The 20,421-nt window shown below is 40.9% G+C and overlaps 1 protein-coding gene across 1 annotated transcript in view; it reads left to right on the top strand.

Annotated features, from left to right (window-relative positions):
* FCHSD2 (FCH and double SH3 domains 2) overlaps positions 1–19,501 on the top strand; it is a 180,237-nt gene extending 160,736 nt beyond the window's left edge. Inside the window, exons 11-17 of the mRNA XM_008070054.2 lie at positions 6,919–7,053; positions 12,638–12,721; positions 12,842–13,019; positions 13,325–13,545; positions 14,566–14,704; positions 14,848–14,933; positions 17,415–19,501. Coding sequence (XP_008068245.1) covers positions 6,919–7,053; positions 12,638–12,721; positions 12,842–13,019; positions 13,325–13,545; positions 14,566–14,704; positions 14,848–14,933; positions 17,415–17,498 — 927 coding nt within the window. The 3' untranslated portion in view covers positions 17,499–19,501. The remainder of the gene's footprint in view (positions 1–6,918; positions 7,054–12,637; positions 12,722–12,841; positions 13,020–13,324; positions 13,546–14,565; positions 14,705–14,847; positions 14,934–17,414) is intronic.
* Positions 19,502–20,421: the final 920 nt, after the last annotated feature.

Raw genomic sequence — 20,421 nt, 5'->3', positions numbered from 1 at the left:
TTCTACTATTCCCTTCTTAACATATTTATCATAATAAAGTTCATTTTGCATAGTTTTTCATCTAACATTCGATGTTGCTGGATGATCTTTATAATCATTTTAATTCCTTTGTAGCATCAGGAAAGTGTACCATAATTTATTTAACTATTATCTTATGGGTTCAATATTTAGATTGTCTCTAGATTTCACTACTTTAAAAAATACTCTGAAAAACATTTTTATACACATTTCTTTCTTCTATATTAGGAATTTTTCTGTAATACAGATTCTCAAAAGTGGGATGATGGGGACAAAGATATCTAGTCCTTTGTTGGAGATTAGCTTATTTTTATTCTCTCTGTTCTTTTATTTCTCAGATTTTCACACTATGGCTAACGGTGTTCACATCATTTCCTTGTCTTCAGCCACTTCCCCCAACTATTATACAAAGGCAAACCGACAGCCTCCACTGTTGTACAGACTTCTTAAAAGTATGAGCACAGAAATAAATTCTAACTCCACTCATTATAAAGACCATGTTGAATAATGTGATTGAAAGGCCAGGAGATTGAATATTTTTAACCTTTTGGGATGGTAGTTTGGTTGCCAGCTGCCTCAATACTGCCTAATAGTCCTTGCAGTCTAGTGGACTTTGTTTTCAAAATATGAAAATGTTTGTTGGCTTGAGTTAATTCCCAAGAAAAAAATAATGATTTTTGTAGTGAAATAAATGTAAACCATTCAAAATAATACTGCGCCTGCAAAAATCTTCAGTTGCTTTTGTATTTATTTTATATTTCCAAATGGGCAGTGGTCTCTTTATTGAACTAAACTCCAGACTCAAAATGCCCACACTTTTAGCAAAACTGACATTTCAAATTCCTAGCAGGATTAGCTTAATTCAATTCAATAAGCATGTATTGAGCCTGCACTACTCATAAGACCCTTTGCTAGGTGCTGAAAATTACCAAGCTGAGTATGTCTATTGAGTTGGTGTTCACAGACTGAGAGACCAGCCACACTGTACTTAGTGACAGTCAAGACCAAAAGATGTAGAGCGTTTCACCTCTAGAAGAAGTATCTCCAGTTACATTATGTTCTTTGACTTTCTGCATAGCCATAATAACAATTAACATGCCTGACACAGTTCCTTATACATAGTACATGTCCAAAAGTACTCATCTGAACCTCAAGATAAACAGTGTACTTCCAGGTCTACCAGCTAAGTTTAAACTACCTCTAAAAGGAGGGAGTTCAGACTGATAAAGGATATATCATGTACCAGCAACTGTGTCAGGCACATTTGTATATCATCTGAATGAGCACAAGAATCCTGAGTGTATTTACAGGTAAGAAGATAGACTTGGAAGCATTGCCTGAGGGCATGCTACTTGAAAGTGAGGAGAGCTGGTATTTGAACCCAGATGTGTCTGCTCTTTGCCGTACTCCCTTTCTGTGTGGGTTATTCTTTATTCCTCTCATTTTCTTCATGATTCCTTTTAACTGCTGTGTACTCCCCTTTTTTAAGCATCTGTTGAATCATCATTGAATGTCATATTTCCAATATAATTAATGGGCTTGTAGCATCTTCAAGTAATACATCACCAAGCTTTATTGATATTTTTAAACAGCTTTACTGAGGTATAATTGACATACAATAGATTGCACATACTTGAGATACACAATTTGATATATTTGGATATATGCCAGTGAAACCATCACCACAATTAAGACAGTGAACATGTCACTTACCCCCAAAAATTTTTCTTACACTTCTTTGTAATCTCCTTCTGTTCCTCAGTCAACTATTTTCTGTCACTATAGGCTAGTTTGCATTTCCTAGAATTATATATAAATAAAATCATATAATATTTACTCTTTTTTGTCTGGCTTCTTTCACTCAGCATTATTATTTTGAGGATCATCTGTGTTGTATGTATCCGTCGTTCATTTATTTTAATTGCTGAGTAGTATTCCGTTGTATGGACTTACTACAGTTTGTTTACCCATGTACTTCATGATGGACATTTGAGATGTTTTGGACTATTACAAATGAAACTGCTATGAACATATGCTTTGGCTGGGTCGTATAGTGGGTATATATTTAACATTTTAAGAAACTGAGAAACTTTTCCAAAGTAGTTGTACCATTTTACAGTCCCATCAATAGGGTACTAGTGTTCCAGTTGTAACACAACCTTGCCAACACTTGGTATGGTCAGTCTTTTTAAACTTCAGACATTCTAATAGGTGTGAAGTAGTATATCATTGTAGTTTTAGTTTACATTTCCCTAATAATGTTGAGCATCTTTTCATGTGTTTATTTGCATCTGTGTATCTTCTTTGGTGAAAAATAAACACCAGGATTTTTTAATCAATATTACAGTAAGTCAATAAATCAACTTGAAGACAGTTGACATCTTAACAATATTGAGTCTTCCAATCCATGAACATAATATACTTCTCCATTTATTTAGGACTTTTATTTCTCTCATCAGTGTTTTGTAGTTTTCAGCATATAGATACTGCACATCCTTTGCCAAACTTATCCCCACTTCATAAATTTTTTTGAGTTGGGGTCTCACTCTGTCACCCAGGCTGGAATGCAGTGGCATGCTCGCGGCTTACCACAGCCTCAACTTCCTGGGCTCAGGCAGTTCTCCTGCCTCAGACCCCTGAGTAGCTAGGACTACAGACGTGCTACCACGCCTAGCTAATTTTTTTTTTTGTAGAGACAAGGTCTCACTATGTTGCCTATTCTGGTCTTGAACTCCTGGACTCAAGCAGTTCTTCTGCCTCAGTCTTTAAAGTGCTGCGATTATAAGTGTAAGCCACATCACCTGACTCATTTTCCTGATTTTTTTTTTTTTTTTTAATTGGAGTCTCACTCTGTCGCCCAGACTGGAGTGCAGTGGCCGCTCCCGGTCACTGCAGCCCCGACCTGCTGGTCTCTGGGGATCCTTCTGCCTCAGCCTTCCAAGTAACTGGAACTACAGGCACATGCTACCACACCCGGCTAATTTTTTTTTTAATTTATTGTAGAGATGAGGTGTCGCCGAGTTGTCCGGGTGGGTCTCAAACCTGTGGGCTCAGGCGATCCACTCACTTCAGCCTCCCAAAGCGCGGGATTACAGGCTGAGCCACAAGCCCAGTTTTTCCTGATATTTTTAACATCATCTTTTATGACTACTTGTGTTGCATTTGGAATAATGTTTATTGTTATCACTTCTCTGTCCACTGGAGGTCAGTGGTTCTATTAGCAAGTTTTAAGGAGCTGCCTTTCTCTGCACTGTTTATTACCAGATTCTTTTCCCTTTCTTCTAAAAACAACAAAAGCCAATGACTTACTGTTTTCTATGCACCAAGCATGTATTAGGGATTTTTTAATGTATTACTTCCTGTAATTCTTATAATAAGCCCATGAAAAAGTAATTCTAGTCCTTAGAGAGACAAGATGAGAGGTTAAGTAATTTGCCTAGGATCACACAACAAGTAAGTGGCATAGTCAACATTCAAACCCAAGTTGGCCAGATGCAGGACCCACTGCTTTCTAACTTTATGACAGTGCCATGAGCCAGGCATGATGGCTCACGGCTGTAATCCCAGCACTTAGGAGGTCAAGGCAGGAGGACTGCTTGAGACCAAGTATTTAAAACCAGCCTGGGCAACATAGCAAGACCTTGTCTCTACAAAAAAAAAAAAGTTAAATAAATAAATAATGACAGTGCCATGAAGCTGAGCCCTTCAGAAGTTATTTTGCTGAGTACAAGAAGATGGCTATTAAAACAACTCAAAAAGATTCTCATCTGCTGTTGCAATATGAGTAAACATTTTGCAACATCTAAGAAAGGAAAAATATTAGTACAGCTAGAAAGAATAATGTTAATTATAGTTCTGTAAAATGACAGGAAGAAAAGGGGATGACAGAGCAGTCCTTAAGATAAGAGGGCAGCGAGACCTCATCTCTACAATAAATCAAAAAATCAGCCAGGCGTGGTAGCACATGCCTGTAATTCCAGCTACTTGGAAGGCTGAGGTGGAAGGATAGCTGGAGCCCAGCAGGTCGAGGCTGCGGTGGCCGGGAGCGGCCACTGCCCTCCAGTCTGGGCGACAGACTGAGACTCCAACTCAAAAAAAAAAAAAGATAAGAGACAGAGGAAGTATGTGATTTTAGAAATGCTGGGTCAAGAAAACATCCTAACGATTCAGCTGAAATGGTGGAAAAGGAAAAAGGAAGACATTATTCTGAGATGACATGCTTTGGAAAGCTGCTAGAGTAGTATAGAAGCATATGACAATGACCCCTATTGCTGTCACTGCAACCCTTTTTTCCCCTTTCATGAAAATAAAAAAAATGAACTCAAAATAAAGGGAGGAAGAGGAATGTTTAGTGCCAACCAGTGTTGCCTAGCTAAAATGTTTTGGATTGGTTCCCAGTGCCAAAATACAGTACATATATATTTTTGGGAATTTCTTCTACCACATTTTTGTAAATGTATGGATGTTTTGTTTTTTGCAATACCCATACTTTTAAAAAAAAGTCTGTAACCTTTCCTAGACTATGAAGGCAATGTCTTTTTTTTTTTTAATTTTAAATATGTGGAGTACAATTCAGGTTTAGGTATACAAATGTTCATTATGCAGGTACCCTTGTTGATGAGATGTGCCCCACCCTCCCCTGACAGTGTCCCACTACTACCAATCCGTATCTTGTAGTATTATGATAATTGTTCAAGGTCCACTTATGAGTGAGAACATATGATACTCAGTCTTTGTTTCTGTGATAGATCTCTCCTTATTATAGCCTCTAAGTCCATCCAACTTGCTACGAAGTTCATAATTTTGTGACGGCAGTGTCTTCTAAGTGTATTAAAATATGTTTAAAGTTAATGTTATGGCAATTTCTAACATGATAGCTTTTGAACTCGTCAATTTTTATGCCATTTAGTGCTTCTGCCATTTTTTGTTGCACCTCTTCCTCATTTGCAAAATGTTTCCCTTTAAGGACTTTTTTCATCCTGAGAAATATTAAAGTTGCTCAGGTCGAGATGGAGGGAATAGGCCGGGTGGAGCACAGGGGGCATGTCATTTTTGGTCAAAAACTACTGAACACTCGGTGTGGTGTGGGCAGGTGTGCTTATAAATCACCCATCGTGAAATGGCAAACGCATTGAAAGAATCTTCACAATACATTCACTGAAGCCGAACGCAGCATCTCACAACAACGCTAGCTGGTACACTAGTGCCAGTGCGTTCCTAGAACACCCACCATAGCAAAAAACCTGTGCTACAAGGGGCCTGCCCTCCAAAAGATAATTCCAGTTTTGGGGAGTCCCCCCTCGTAGTATTCTAATGAGTGTGAAGTGTCATCACATTGTGATTTTGATTTGCATTTCCCTAGTGACTAATGATATTGAGCATCTTTCATGTGCTTATTGGCCATTTATATATCTTCTTTAGAGAAATGTCAATGTAAGTCCTTTGCTTATTTTTTAGTTGGGTTATTTGTTTTTTGTTGTTGTTGAGTTTTAGGCATTCTTTATATATTCTCAATATTAATTCCTTATAAAATATATGATTTGCAAATATTTTCTTCCATTCTGTGGGTTGCCTTTTCACTCTGTTGTCCTTTGATACGTAAAAAATATTTTATTTTAAGCCGGGCTCGGTGGGTCAGCCTGTAATCCCAGCACTTAGGGAGGCTGAGGTGAGTGGATTGCCTGAGCCCGCGGGTTCGAGACCCGCCTGGGCAACTTGGCGAGACCTCATCTCCACAATAAATCAAAAAATTAGCCGGGCGTGGTAGCGCGCGCCTGTAGTTCCAGCTACTTGGAAGGCTGAGGCAGAAGGATCGCCAGAGCCCAGCAGGTCGAGGCTGCGGTGGCCGGGAGCGGCCACTGCACTCCAGCCTGGGTGACAAAGTGAGACTCCCACTAAAAAAATAAAAAATAAAAAATAAAATTATTTTGATGAAGTCCAATTTATGTATTTTTTTTGTTGCCTATGCTTTTGGTGTCATATCTAAAAAAAATTACCAAATCCATCGTCATAAAGCATGTTTTCTTCTAAGAGTGTTATAGTTTTAGCTCTTACATTTAGATCTTTGATCTGAGTTAATTTTTGTATATGGTATAAATTAAGGTTTCAGTTTCACTATTTTGCATGTGGATATCCAGTTTTCCAGCAACATTTGTTGAAAAATTGTCCTTTCCCCTATTGAATGTTGTGGAAAATCACTCAACCATATATGGGAGGGTTTGTTTCTGAACTTCCTAGTCATGACCTCCTTTTTAATGAGTGCTGTTCCATCTATAAGATAGATACCTCAGAGTATATTCTAACATTGCCCCTTGATGGACATACAGGTTGTGTCTAGGCCTTTGCCATTGCAAGCAGTGTTGCAATAATCATCTTAAAATATATAATCTTATATCTGGTGCTTTTATTTCTCCATAATGTACTCACAAAAGTGGAATTACTAGATCAAGTGATATGTTTAGTTTTTAATTACTGTAGCCAGTTTATTTTTTCCAAAAGGATGTATGAATTCACATTTTTTGACCGGCTATAGATGAAAGCCTATTTCTTCACATCCTTGATAGCAACTTTTTAATGTTTCCTAAAATGATCAGTTAAAAATAGTAAGGGTTAATTTTTTAACAAATGGTAAGGGGTCTTTATCGGTCGTTATTTAACAGTGAAAAATGAAAAGGATACTGATAAATATTTCTCACATATTTGAAAGACACTTTAGTCTTGGTTTAAAAATGATCTCTGTTCCTTCATAACATGAAAAATGCAAGTGAGGACAGTCATTTCTATGTGGAGTTAAACAGGTAAATAAACATTTTTCAAACAATCAGATTTTAAGTGTTTTTCTTGCTTTGAACCATTTTACTGAAGTAAGCAAACTAGCCAATGGCTTCTAATTTTCCTTAGCTTAATGCAGATACTGAAAGAGAAGAAGGAGAAGAGTTTGAAGACACCATGGATGTTTTTGATGACAGCAGTTCCAGCCCTTCTGGCACCTTAAGAAATTATCCACTCACCTGCAAAGTTGTTTATTCCTACAAGGTTTGTATCTCTCCACCATGTTGCTGGTATTAAATTGTGACAACTCTGAGGATACATGGAACTTTATCTACTCAGCCTTTCATACTGTGTATAGCATAAAATTGGTGTTCAGTTAACATTAGAGGCAACGTAAAATAATGGTGAGGCGTTTAGGTTCATATGTCAGGCTACCTGGGTTAAAATCTTGTCTGCCATCCATAAGCTGTGTGACTTTGCACTAATCCTTTAGTCTCTGTGAGCCTCAATTTCCTTATCTATATCAAAGGTATAATAGTGCAGGGTGAATGTGAAGATTAAATGAAATGATACTTTTATAACAAAGCACTTAGGACAATGCCTGGCATCTAGTAAACTCTTAGTAAATAGAACTCTTACACTTATTATCAGTTTCCTCTTGGCATAGGTTTCTCCATTAGGGTGACCCTCAAAATTGATATCAAAGGAAAATTTTTAAAAGCCTTGCCTTTCCTCATCCTAATATAGCCACCTCTTTGAATTCATGTTAAGCAGGGGCCTGGATAAATAGATGCCAGAATTTCCAAACCTGATTTGGCATAATAGTTCTTAATCTCCTACCTCTGCTCTGCTTTCCCATAAACTTTTTACTCAGCACAAAGTAAATTGAGTTTCAGTTCCCCAGTTCCCCTTTCCCTCACTCCCCTCATCCAGACCATCAGCCAGTGCTACTGAATCCACCTCCAAAACATATCCTAAGCCTATTCACTTTTCACCATCTCTACTGCCACTAAGTTGGTCTAGGCCATTGCTTTGGTTAATGCAAAAGACAAAAAAAAAACCTAATTGATTTCCTTCTTCTATACCTGGCTCCCAACAGTCCATTTTCCATTCTGCAGCCAAAATGATTGTTCTCAGATAAAGGAGATGGTTTTATCCCTATTCGTAAAATCCTTTGTAAACTTTTCATTACATGTAGGAAAAAGCCCAAACTCTTCCTTAGGATCTGTTAATGTCTAGTCTGATCTAGCTCTTGCCAGGCCCCACAGTGCCATAGCTTCATGTTAGACCATTCCCCGTCTTACCCATTCATTGCACGTTGACCACTCTGGCTGCCCTTCAGGCCCCAGAGCACCAGGCTCCTTCCAGACTTGGCATCTTTCACTAGCTGCTCCCTCTACCTAGAACTCTCTTTCCCCAAATCTCAGTATGCTGCCCGTCATTCCTCACTGAAGCTCAGCTCAAATAGTGCCTTAGGTCATCCCTAACCACCTGACTACATAACCAACTCCTCAGTCACTGTTCTCTGTCTCATTGCCTCTTTTACTTCTGTATAGCACTTAGTACCAAGCAGAAATTGTGTCTGTCTGTGTGCCTTTTCTGTGTCTTTAGCACCTAGCACAATGCCTAGTCATAGAAGGTCATTAGTAAATAATTGTGAAATGAATAAATGAACAATGGAAGACATGAACAAATGAGTTATTCTCCAGCCCCCATTCAGATGGAGTCATAAATGAGAAAGGACAATGCTAAGAAATAACAACAGAGCCAGGGTCTGGAGAGAATCTTCAACTGTTGTACACCACCATCTCTGTGTAGCCAAAATGTGGCGGTGTTTACTCCTTAATATCAGTAATTCTTGCCTATTGAGGTTAACGTTAACATCTTTTCATTATATATTTAAATTCATAATACTCCTTGTTTTCTAAAAGGGTTGGGATTTTTTTTCCTAATGCAAATTCTTTTGCTAATGTTTTGAAATTTTTAAATTATCGTCTGAAATACTTGAAAAGGTCATTATAGGTTATTATAAAACTAGAGACTATTTCCCAATGTCACCTCTCATTTTATTTACTTGAAAGTTCCAGAATTAGGCCGAGCTCAGTGGCTCAGCCTGTAATCCCAACACTTTGGGAGGCCGAGGCAAGTGGATTGCCTGAGCCTGTGGGTTCAAGACCAGCCCGGGCAACTTGGCAAGACCTCGTCTCTACCACAAATCAAAAATTAGCCAGGCACGGTAGTGCGTGCCTGTAGTTCTGGCTACTTGGAAGGCTGAGACGGAAGGATTGCCTGAACTCAGCAGGTCGATGTTGGAATGGCTGTAAGTGTGCCACTGCACTCCAGCCTGGGTGACAGAGTGAGACTCTAATTCAAAAAAAAAAAAGAAAGTTCCAGAATTAAAATTTAATATCCTTAAATGGAGAAGGATCCTAAGTGTCTGAGTGATTTTAAACAGCTCACATTCCTCCCACATTTTCTTTATTGCCATATCCCAGGCATGTCCCTATAGTAAACCAGACTACAAAAATCTATCTAGTCAGTTAATCATTGAATAAGCACCTAGTAAATGTCCAATATGTAATAAATTTGGGGGACCTAAGAACAAATATGACATTATCCCTGCCCTCCAGGAACAGCTAGTCTGGGGTGAGGGTGGGGGTAAACATAAAATAGACTATGTATGAAAAGATTTGTCATAAAGGTAAAGCCACTAATTCTACCTGTGATACTTGGGAGAAATGATACAGATGAAGTGGCATTTAAATTTGGTCATGAATAAGACCTTTCTGGATACAGTGAGGGTAGGAAGAGGAAAGAGCCCTCTAAGCAAAGAGAGCAGCAGATACAAAGCATGTGATTAGAGTAGAATATTCAGGAAATGTTAAATCCAGTGATATAGAAGCATCACATGGGGGACAGAACAGTTGGACACAAGGTGTTTATCATCAGATAGTAAAGGGCTTTCCTCATGTACCACACTCAGAATCAGATTGGACTTTTAAGAAGGTAACCTGGTCATGGTGTATACTCCAGAGGATAGATTAGAATAGAGAGAGACTGATTTTAAGCCTAATTGTGATTCCTATAGTCCATACCAGCAAAGAAGGCCCAGAATTATCTCGTGAGAACAAAGGATAGCAATACTTAATGGTTAGATTCAAAAATCTTACAATTTTTTTTATAACTTTTGATTCTAATAGTAACTATCCTAAGGAAATAAATCATAATATAGTAAAATGTTTGCGATATGAAACATATTTGTCCTTTCGTTATCATACTGCTTTATAATAGCTCAAAGTTGGCCGTCCAGTAAGAGAATAGTTATGATAAGTTAACTATTCCTATACTATACCCATAACATAACATTATGAAGATTATTGAAATTTACACTAGTAGGAGCTTTTGTACAAGAAGAAACACTTATGTTTCAATTAAAAAGTAGGGTACCAAATTGTATATACCTTAAGATCTCAATTATGCATATTTTCCAACTTCTCTACAATGAGTATTTATTACTTTTATAATCAGAAAAATCATGTTGTGTTAAAAGAAATATAGGAAATTTGGAGAGATATTAGTGGGAATGGAGTTCTGGTTGGGACTTAAGGAGACAGTATGAGACCATGTGTGTACTGTTAATCATTTACTGACCACTTACTGGGATAGGTGAGAGGAAATGCAGTCCCTCTCTGAATTAAGTCTTTCTAATGGGAAACCCACAAGGACAAACAACTCACTAGAGTACTATGGTAGTCAGTGTGAGAGGGATGCACATAGCCTCATAAGAACAAAAGGAGGAGGAAGCCACCAGCTCATCGTAGATACCTGGGAAAACATAGGAGCTGGGCCACAAATCATAAGTAAGAATAACTACTATTTATTTATTTCCGATATTTTCAATAACCCTATAAGGAGGATATTATCAAACACCCCATTCATTCAGTAAATATTACTTGAGCATTTTCCTTATATCAGTGCTGTGCTCTTTTCCAGTCTCTGAAATATAGCATTGATCAAAACAAACAAAAATGTCTGCTCCATAGAGCTTTTAGAGAAAGAAATTTGAGACCCAAAGACATTTTATAGTTGCTTCCCATAGAAACAGCCTGAAGCTGGACTTAAGCCCACAGTAATCTATATCATTCATCAGTTAGGAAAGAGGGACCAGAGCATGGTGGACAGAAGGGACAGTCTGGTAAAAGCACAGTCTGGTAAAAGCATGGTATGTTCAGAGAACAGGAAGTGTGCTAGATCCAAAGCATTAAGCCCCACAGGGACCAAACTCTGTAGGGTCTTGATTGCCTTGCAAAGGACATGACCTTGTTAAGTGGAAAAACTGGTCATCACTGCATGATGATAACATGATCAAATTAATATCCAGTTATGTTGGACAGCTAGTGCTGCAGTGTGGGACACCTTGCATGGATGCCTTTGACTTCTCACAAGGGGAACAGTAGAAGTTAAGGTGTTCTACCCCTCCTGCTTTGCTCTCACACTCATTAATATCTGGTTGTATTGGTTCTTTTAAAGTCTTGCCATGGAATTAGGAAGACATCTTTATTACAAAGGTGCCTTTTGCTAGCATAGTATGGTTTCAGAATAGCAAAGAAACTCCATTGAAAAAGCTATGGAGAATAAATGAGCAAGGTTTTTTTCCTCATACTTTGAGATAAGAGGTAATTTACTTAAAAATTTGGTCCTGGAGTATTCTATGATTAGTCAGCCATTTTCAATATTATTTTTCTGTCTCAGTGAGCTATGACAACATCCAGAATTAAACATTTGATGAAATGTTTTAATGTTCATGAAACAAGAACTGGATCTTGGAAAGGACCTCCCCCCCCCCTTTTTTTGGCCTTATTTTTGCTTGTGTAACTTGGAGATATTTTACACTTTGAGACTGTGAGATTTGAAAAACAATATGGTCTTAAGTGATACTTTTAACTGATCCTGTGATTTAGGGAAAGCTTTTAAGACTGTCTCCTAGAGAACCAGAAGAAGTCAGCAAGCCCTTGCCTGTTACATGTGATAGGTGAGACTCTTTGGGAAGCAAAGCTAGACATACCTTTCAGTCCTTCTGCAGAGCGTCTAATAGTCTTCTCTCAGGTTTTGCAGTATCAAGGGCAATATCTGATGCTAGTGGGCTCCAGCTTTTAGGGATAATGAAACCCTTATAGTTAGCAGCCTGTGCCAAAGAACCCAAGGGGATCAGCCCAGTCTCCACCGTTAAGTTGTAGCATAATAAATCCAAACCTTGACCGATCTCAAATCATTTCCTTTCTTGCAATTTTCTTCTTTGGCTACTGTTTACAGTGATTGCAAACCAGTCCTAGGTACCACTCAAGCTGTCATCTAATTCATGTACATGGTTCTTTGCATCTTCACTGCATACACCTCCATGGGAGCCCTCTGGTGGCAGCTCCAATCCAGGGCCTTCTCCTTTGCCTGTGCCTCCCAAGTCATCATGGTTCTCTGCTTATCCATCCCACATCGACTTCCCCATCCTCCAGAGGATGGCAGGATTGTCATTTTGAAGGAATGGAGGCATCAAGTTGAATAACTTGATACAGAAGCTGGAGCTGGAACTTGGGTCCTGTACTTCTAGCACATGCTCTGTTCACTGAACCTGACAGCCTCCTCTCCAATTTTTGTTGTGGTTTTAGTTTGTTCAGTTTTTTAAAGTAAAACTTCGCCTCATTATGATAGTTTTACAGCATTTAAATTTTTATGTTCAATATGTTTCTCAAAATCATTTCAGTATTTTGATCCCCAGCTTCTGTTATGACCAGCTCACATCTGCTCTTTATCTAACCTTTTTAATTTTGTCCATGACCATCCTACATTGCAGGCTTCTCAACCAGATGAGTTGACCATTGAGGAGCATGAGGTGTTAGAAGTGATTGAAGATGGAGATATGGAAGACTGGGTAAAGGTATATTCCTTTGCTCATATCGCCCCTCCTTGTGACATTTTTAGGAGCTTGTTTTGGCTTGCATTGTGCCCTGTCCAAATCGTGTATGCAAACTTGTTCTGTCACATGTCTCTTACCCAGGCTCGAAATAAAGTTGGCCAAGTGGGCTATGTGCCAGAAAAGTACCTACAGTTTCCCACCTCGAACAGCCTTCTGAGCATGCTGCAGTCCCTGGCTGCTTTGGACAGTCGGTCACACACGTCCAGCAATTCCACGGAAGCAGAACTCGTTTCAGGCAGTCTCAACGGAGATGCCAGTGGTAAAGACTAAACCAAAGCACTCTTTATTTGGTCATATTTGACCTAAACTCTGTTGCCCTGGAGTAAGCCTTCAGTAGGTTAAAAAGCACAACTTTCTTCCTATCGTATAATATGGTTTTCTTTATTTGGTCACATTTGTCCTGTACAATAGAACCCTCAAGTTGGTCATCAGTGAGTAAAAAAATTACAACTTTATTCCTGTTCTGTGTGCTGCTCTGTTAGTTGTCATATGAGCACAGGGGTGGTTGCAGAAACAACTGGATGTCAGTGTTCTTACCAGATTTGTCTCTCTCTTGCTTTCTAGTCTGTTTTGTGAAAGCACTTTATGACTATGAAGGCCAGACAGATGATGAGTTGTCTTTTCCTGAGGGAGCAATCATCCGTATCTTGAACAAAGAAAACCAAGATGATGATGGCTTCTGGGAAGGGGAATTCAGCGGGCGGATTGGAGTTTTCCCATCGGTGCTAGTGGAAGAACTTTCAGCCTCTGAAAACGGTGACACACCATGGATGAGAGAGATTCAGGTACATGAAAGGGGAGAGAGGAATTCAATGATATTTAAAGAAAATTACTCCCGAGTGGGGTCTGTTGATCCAGGTAGAAGGGGACTGTAGTCTCTTCCTCACCCTCACCACTCCAGTCCTTGATTGTCAGGTGTCTGCAGAACTGAACTTGGGAAGCCAGAAACTTGTCTGTGAGGCCCTTGTGGAATATGGCCATATTACACCGCCATCCTCACACATCCTGTTCTCTGAATCGGTTAACCAAAATACCAAATTGTACATAACTTACCAAAGATTGGTTGAGTGGAGAGAAATAAACAAACCAAAGAGGGAATATATTGTCTCTGTGGTTAGTGTGTGTAGAAAACTCTTAGCAGGCTTTTTCTCTCCCTCACTGTTAGAGACTCTGCCTTACCCAGGCCCTGCCAGTCCATTTCAGAGAATTTACGAACCTGCTAGAGCCCCCATTCCACATTCAAGTAGCCCCAGACTTAGTTCATCATCAGGAAATTCACCTTTAAAACAATCCCTAATTCAGTCACAGTTTGGTTTGTCCCCTCCAGAGATCTATCACAGCAAGTATGGCAAATGGAAGAACAAGGACCATGATGGCTGATCTTGCTTGCATGGTGACTGTGACCACTTAGCCTGATGTGTACAAAATCTGGGAAAGTCAGAAATTCAGCCAATTAAATAGAACTTGTCTCTTTTTTTGCCCCTTGCTGAGTTTATTGAATTCTATTCAGTAGAACCTTAGATAATGGTTTAACTTGCTAACTATTTAGGATAAACCAAAATCAGTAATATAATGTGATCTGTGAGAGGAAAAAGTGATTCAGATGCAACACAAAGAGGGATTCAGGGTGGTTGTTTTAGGCTCATTTCCTTCTGATGAGACTGACAAGTTTCAATAGTCATCACTCGGCTCCAGAGAAAAGGGATGTATGCAGTAGAGAAGCAGCCAGGTTCTCTTCTTAGGAGTGGGCACCAGGCTCTCTTCCTGGGTGTGGGCGCCGGTAACCTCACTTCCCTTTGCTGCAGATCTCTCCTTCCCCCAAGCCGTATGCCTCCCTGGCCTCCCTGCCTCCACTGCCGTTGTACGACCAGCCTCCCAGCAGTCCCTACCCCAGCCCAGATAAGAGGAGCTCCCAGTACTTTCCCCGGTCTCCTTCAGCAAATGGTAAGGGTCCTCCTGGGCATGGGTCTAAATGCATTTTCACTTCAGAAATCCCCATATTTGCCTAAAGGGCAAACAGATCTGCATTCGTATTTTTACTGCTCAACAACACAAATAAAATGAGTTTCTTTGGTTCTGTCCTTTAGAAAATAGCCTTCATGCCACCGAATCGCCAGGATTCTCACAGGCATCAAGGCATACTCCTGAGACCTCATATGGCAAACTGCGGCCTGTAAGTCTTCTGCCTGGCAGGCTACAGAATGCACAGTGCTTCTAGATTGAAAATGAGAAATGCATGTCTTCTTGTGGTCCCTGTGTTGTCACTGATTCTGCCAAGTGAGGATGAACTGGGTTTGGGAAGGTAAAATGAGCTATGGAAAAGGAAGGCTATATAAATGAGCTCATCTTGGGATGCTTAGTCTACACTGGAACTCTGTAAGCCGTGGTGCAATATCAAGATGATAGATATGGAAATATATTTAAATTATAACAAGCTTTATGAGCATTAAAGTGGTCTCATTGTGAAACACTTTTTTTAGCAAGCATTTATTGAGAACCTATTTTCCAGGCCTGTAATTTGCCTCTTTGAGGCACACTGAGACAAAATAATAAGATATACTTTGTGGCCTCAAAGAGTTTCTGTTCTCAGGGTTAGCATGTCTTACAGAGTTATGTCTCCTTATCCTTCACTCTGCTGCCGTCTCACTTCCCCTGCCGCTGCACTCCAGATTATAACTTTCACACTGGTGAGCCAGTGGATATTTTGCAGTTTTATTTTCCTTGACCCTTATCAGCTTTTAACACAATTCCGTGACCACTAGCTTCCCTAGGCTTCATTCATTCAGCAGATGCGTACTGAGTACCTTGTTCTAATGTGATAGGAAGCCATTATAAGCAGGACCATGTTGTGACTGGCTTTGCTTTTTTTTTTTTTTTTTTTTTTTGAGTTGGGTCTCACTCTGTCACCCAGGCTGGAGTGCCTGGAGTGCAGGGGCACACTCAGGGCCATCCCAGCGTCAACCTGCTGGGCTCCTGCCATCCTTCCACCTCAGCCTTCCAAGTAGCTGAGTGCCCAGCTAATTTTGTATTTATTGTGGAGACGAGGTCTCGCCAAGTTGCCTGGGCTGGTCTCAAACCCATGGGCTCAGGCATTCCACTCATCTCACCTTGGCCTCCCGAAGTGCTGTGATTACAGGCTGAGCCACCGAGCCTGGCCTTTTTTTTTCAAGTTAGAGTCTCACTCTGTTGCCCAGGTTGGAGGGCAGTGGCACCTTCTGGGCTCAGGCAGTCCTTCCACCTAAGCCTTCCAAGTAGGCGGAACTACAGGTATGTGCCACCATGCCCAGCTAATTTTTTTGATTTATTGTAGAGATGAGGTCTCACCAAGTTGCCCAGGCTGGTCCTGAACCCGTGGGCTCAGGCAGTCCTCTCACCTTGGCCTCCCAAAGTGCTGGGATTATAGGCGTGAGCCACCATGCCTAGCCAGCTGTGCATTTTTAAAATACGACTGTGACAGCTAAGTGGAGGATGAATGGACTTGGGAAGCCATTGGGAGGCAGGAGCAGTGTCCAAGAAAGAGGAGGTGGTAGGGGGGTAGTGGGAAGAGCTGGGATAGAGAGCAGTGGGCCAAGTGCTTGCTGCACCACACTTACCCGGTTCGCCCCGTCTTCCTGTCTGGCCCTGCCTTTTCATAGGTCTTCACAGACTTCTCTGCCTCTCCCTGTCTCTGCTGACACTTATGGTTCTGTCTCTGGGCTGCTTCTTTTGAAGTCGTTGAAAGTAGTCTTCCTACGTGATTTCATCTACTCCCATGGCTGTGATGGTTATTTGTATACTAACAACTCCACTCTGATCTCTTCCCCAAGTTTCCACACTTGTGGACTTCTCAATTTCTCTGTCCCACACCCCCAAAACTCAGCAAAAAAAATTCCCTCCCACACATGCTCTTTCTCCCATATTGCCTGTCTTGGGAAATGGAACTCCCATCCTACTGGTGTCCTGGCATAATTCTTGATACCTCCAGCCCTGCCTCCCATAGTCATCACCCAATCATGCTGGGTCTACCTCAGAGACAGTTCTCAAATCTTTCCGCTTCTCCACTTCCCCCACTGCTGGTACCCTTGTTCAGGCTGACATCTATCTTCCTTCAGTGGATGCCAGATGTCTCCTAAATTGTCTTCTTTCTTGTACACCTCCATTCTTTTCTCCAAACTGTTACCTGAGTTATCTTTTCAAAGATTTGATACTGCTAAAAATCCTCCAGATTCCTTTTTGCCTACAAAATAAAGCATAGATTTCTCACCATGACTGACCAAGTCTCTTCACAACTTAGCCCCGGCCCCCCTCTCTAGTCTCATCAACTACAGCCCTCCTCCCACGACATGCCAAAGTGTCCAGTTCTCTAAGCTTTGCTCTCCCTTGCTTCCAACTCGCTGGACCTTTGCTTTGGAGAAGGATTTTAGGGCTGCAGTGACTCTTATGCCCATGAGGCTTTCAGCCTAGGCAAGAATCTGATTTGTGGGTTTGACATTTCAGGGAGAAAAACTGCTGCTTCTCAGTGTGGGAAACAGTAAAGATTAGCTTGAAAGTGCATGCTGCAGCATTTCTGAGACCCCCTAGGCAGCCTTGGATTAAATGAGTGATTGGGTTTAGTATGCTTTGGGCACTGAATCAGTAAGCTGACTGACAGTCCATGTCATTGTTTCCTGCTCAGGTCCGGGCAGCTCCCCCTCCACCTACACAAAATCATCGAAGACCAGCAGAAAAGATCGAGGATGTGGAAATCACGCTGGTGTGATGGTGGACTTGCCCATCCTTTACTGCTACAATCAAGGCCAGGCTTGGAGTTTGGCCAGTCTTGTTTTTTAGGCACCTTTGCATGATGATGACTCTAGAACAGAGCAAAAACAAGGAGGATTGTATGTGACTGGACAGCCTGGTGGACTCCTCCCACGTTTTAAATATTTCGTGCCTTTTTTTGTTGTCATTTTCTATGTCATCTCTCCTACCATAGCACAATCCTAGTGGACTCTAGGAGCAGAGAGCGGGGCAGCCCTTGTGCCTGACAGTGGTCCATTTTTATATGAGACTCAAGACCGGGCCTCGTTCCAAGACACAGTCACAGAATAACATATCATGTGCACTCGTACAGTATATTACTGTGGCCACAAGGATGTGGCAAAGATTCTCATCTTTCTTCAAGTGGCTTTTGCTCTTCTGATTGTTAATCGGGTCATGTTGGCTCCATAAGGAAACAGAAGGAGGGACTGCAGGGGAGGCTGGCTCCTCCCTGAGGTTGGTCCCCAGACTGAGAACATGAAACCTTCCTGGGAAAAGGTGGACTGCCCTGAATTTAGCACCAGTTGCATTAACGCACATCGCTTCAACAACTAACAGATTTCAGATGATAACAGTGTTCCTTTGTATTAATCTCTATGCCATTCATTTAGAGTTAGTGGAGCTAATACAGAGGGGCTGAAGTCGTAGCCATGTCTTGTCCATCACAGAGACTAACGGAAAGGAGACTACGGCCAAGGCAGAAATGGGACTTCCACATCTGAAATGAGCCTATGGAATTTTCTTCTGTATTTGGGTATTTTTCATCTTAATTTTTATAGCATATGCTCTTCTTACCATATCCTTAGAATCTGAATGTCTAGATAAGTTGAGGATGCATTCCTGCATTGGTGAGCTTCTCTACTGGGGAGGGCCCTAGTATTATTTTATTCCTACGCCAGTGCACCACTCAGACAGCAAGTTATGGCTGGTACAGACCAGCTTCCACCTGGGAGAATGCAGCTTCCAGGCCCCACTACCCTGACATTGTCTTGGGAGGAAAAACCTGTAGGCCATGGAGGAAACCAGTTTCCTGTGAGAAAAGAATAAAGGAGTGTACATCCTGCGCAAGAGCAGATTGGCAAGGAAAAGGCAAGTGTCTGTGTGTCACAGGGAGAGCCAGGCATGGTGTTCTCTGCAGGCCAGCGAGCTCGTCGCAGCAGGTGCTGAGTCAGGCTCTGGCTCTCCCTGGAGAATAGAGGGAGTGCAATACCTGGGGACTAAGGGATGCTCACCAGTTGCGTCTTTTATTAAGAAATCAAATTTACAGAACATAATCCAAAAGTGGTTTCATGCTTTGAAAATTCCATCTCTCAGAGCCTAAGAATCTTAAAAACTTGAAATGCTCGCCAAATGTCCCCATTAGGTTTTTGACCAGAAGATCATAGTAGAAGAAATTTTCAGTTAGTCATTTGATCATTTCAGTGACAATACCCACTGATGAATCTTCTCTGTGTTTTTGTTGTTGTTGTTTTGGTTTTTTTTGCATTTCTTAACCTGTTGATCTATTTGAGGTCTTTTGTGTTTATCAAACTTATTCTTAAGTTTAAAAAAGAAGATTAAAGGGTGGTTTTTTAAGATTTTAAAGTTTACTGACATATTAAAAATCTTCAAAGTGCTTATTAAATAGAGCAGTTCTTGCCACCCAATCTTGTATTCTCTCTTTAGCTAGCCAAATTATCCTTGAATTTGGGTTTTCCACAACCTCAGAGGGTAAATCTTTTGTTATATTTTAAAATATTTTTTGGAAGAGCTGCTAATTTTATTTTAAAAAACAACGTTGTAAAAATATCCCTCCTTTTAAAAAAATAACCCCTCCCTCCAGGACATGTAACCCCGTGTCACAATGCACAGGCCAGGGCTCAGAGGGAGCCTTTGTGCAGATGTGCTTTCTTTACAGTGGCTGTAAAAAGTTTGTATTTATTATGTATAAAATGTTGAATAATAAAAAAATGGAATTAAGTTTCCTTATAGATTTGGGTAAATAGACTTTTCCCAAAAGCCCATGCTTCTTATACACATTCCTGGGCTCTCCTTTATATCACTTAACAGATAGAGGAGGAAATGAATTAATCCATCCATGGGACAAACAGTCCCTGAAGCCACCCACATGTCAGGTATAATATCCTGGGTACCAGAGATGACAATAAATAAGTTATGATCTTTGCTTTCCCAGAGGGGAAAAAACAACAGGTATATACATAACAGTACTGAGATGTGTGCTGGAAGGGAGGGGCGGATAGCAGGCTGAATGAACTGAGAAAGGAGCCCTGATTCTGCTGCTGGGTGGCAAGAAGAAGGTCACTGGAGTCCCCTTGCAAGATGTGACTGCTGTTTTCCAGGAAGTGGGCATTCTCCCCTTTCCTAAGCCTCCATCCTGAGGAATAACGAATCACATGAAAGGAGATTTTATTAGTCCCAGGGGTGGGTAGAGGACTCCTGGGTACAGGCCAAGTCCCTCTGACCTCTAGCCAGCCCCACTGAGAACAGAGATCAGGCAATCAGAGCAGGGACCCCAACCTCTCCTCTTTCCCAGGGCTGGGGGCACACGGGATATATTCTTGCACACATTTTTCTGTGCATTACACTCTTAAGTGTACACATTGCTTGCTTACATAAGTGTGTTCAGTATAAATATTGGGTAAATTCCTAAATGCAGGATTCAAGAGTCAAAAAGGTATGTATGTATTTAACTTTGTTAGATTTTGCCAAATTGACCTCCAAAAGGATGCCCACTGATGGCCTATGGGACAACGTGGACTTGGAGTCGAAAGGTCTGGATTAAATCCTGGCCCTGCTACCTGATGGCCATGGGGACTGAGCCTGAACCCAAGAGGAACACTCCTCACCATCACCTCTCCCACCTCTTTGCAGCATCCTCTCCT

Source organism: Carlito syrichta, unplaced genomic scaffold, assembly GCF_000164805.1.
Source record: "Carlito syrichta isolate Samal-C Ts95f unplaced genomic scaffold, Tarsius_syrichta-2.0.1 Scaffold312747, whole genome shotgun sequence".
Lineage (NCBI taxonomy): Eukaryota > Metazoa > Chordata > Mammalia > Primates > Tarsiidae > Carlito > Carlito syrichta.
The sequence above is the reverse complement of the archived record's forward strand: the minus strand, read 5'-3'. Positions and strand labels throughout refer to the sequence as shown.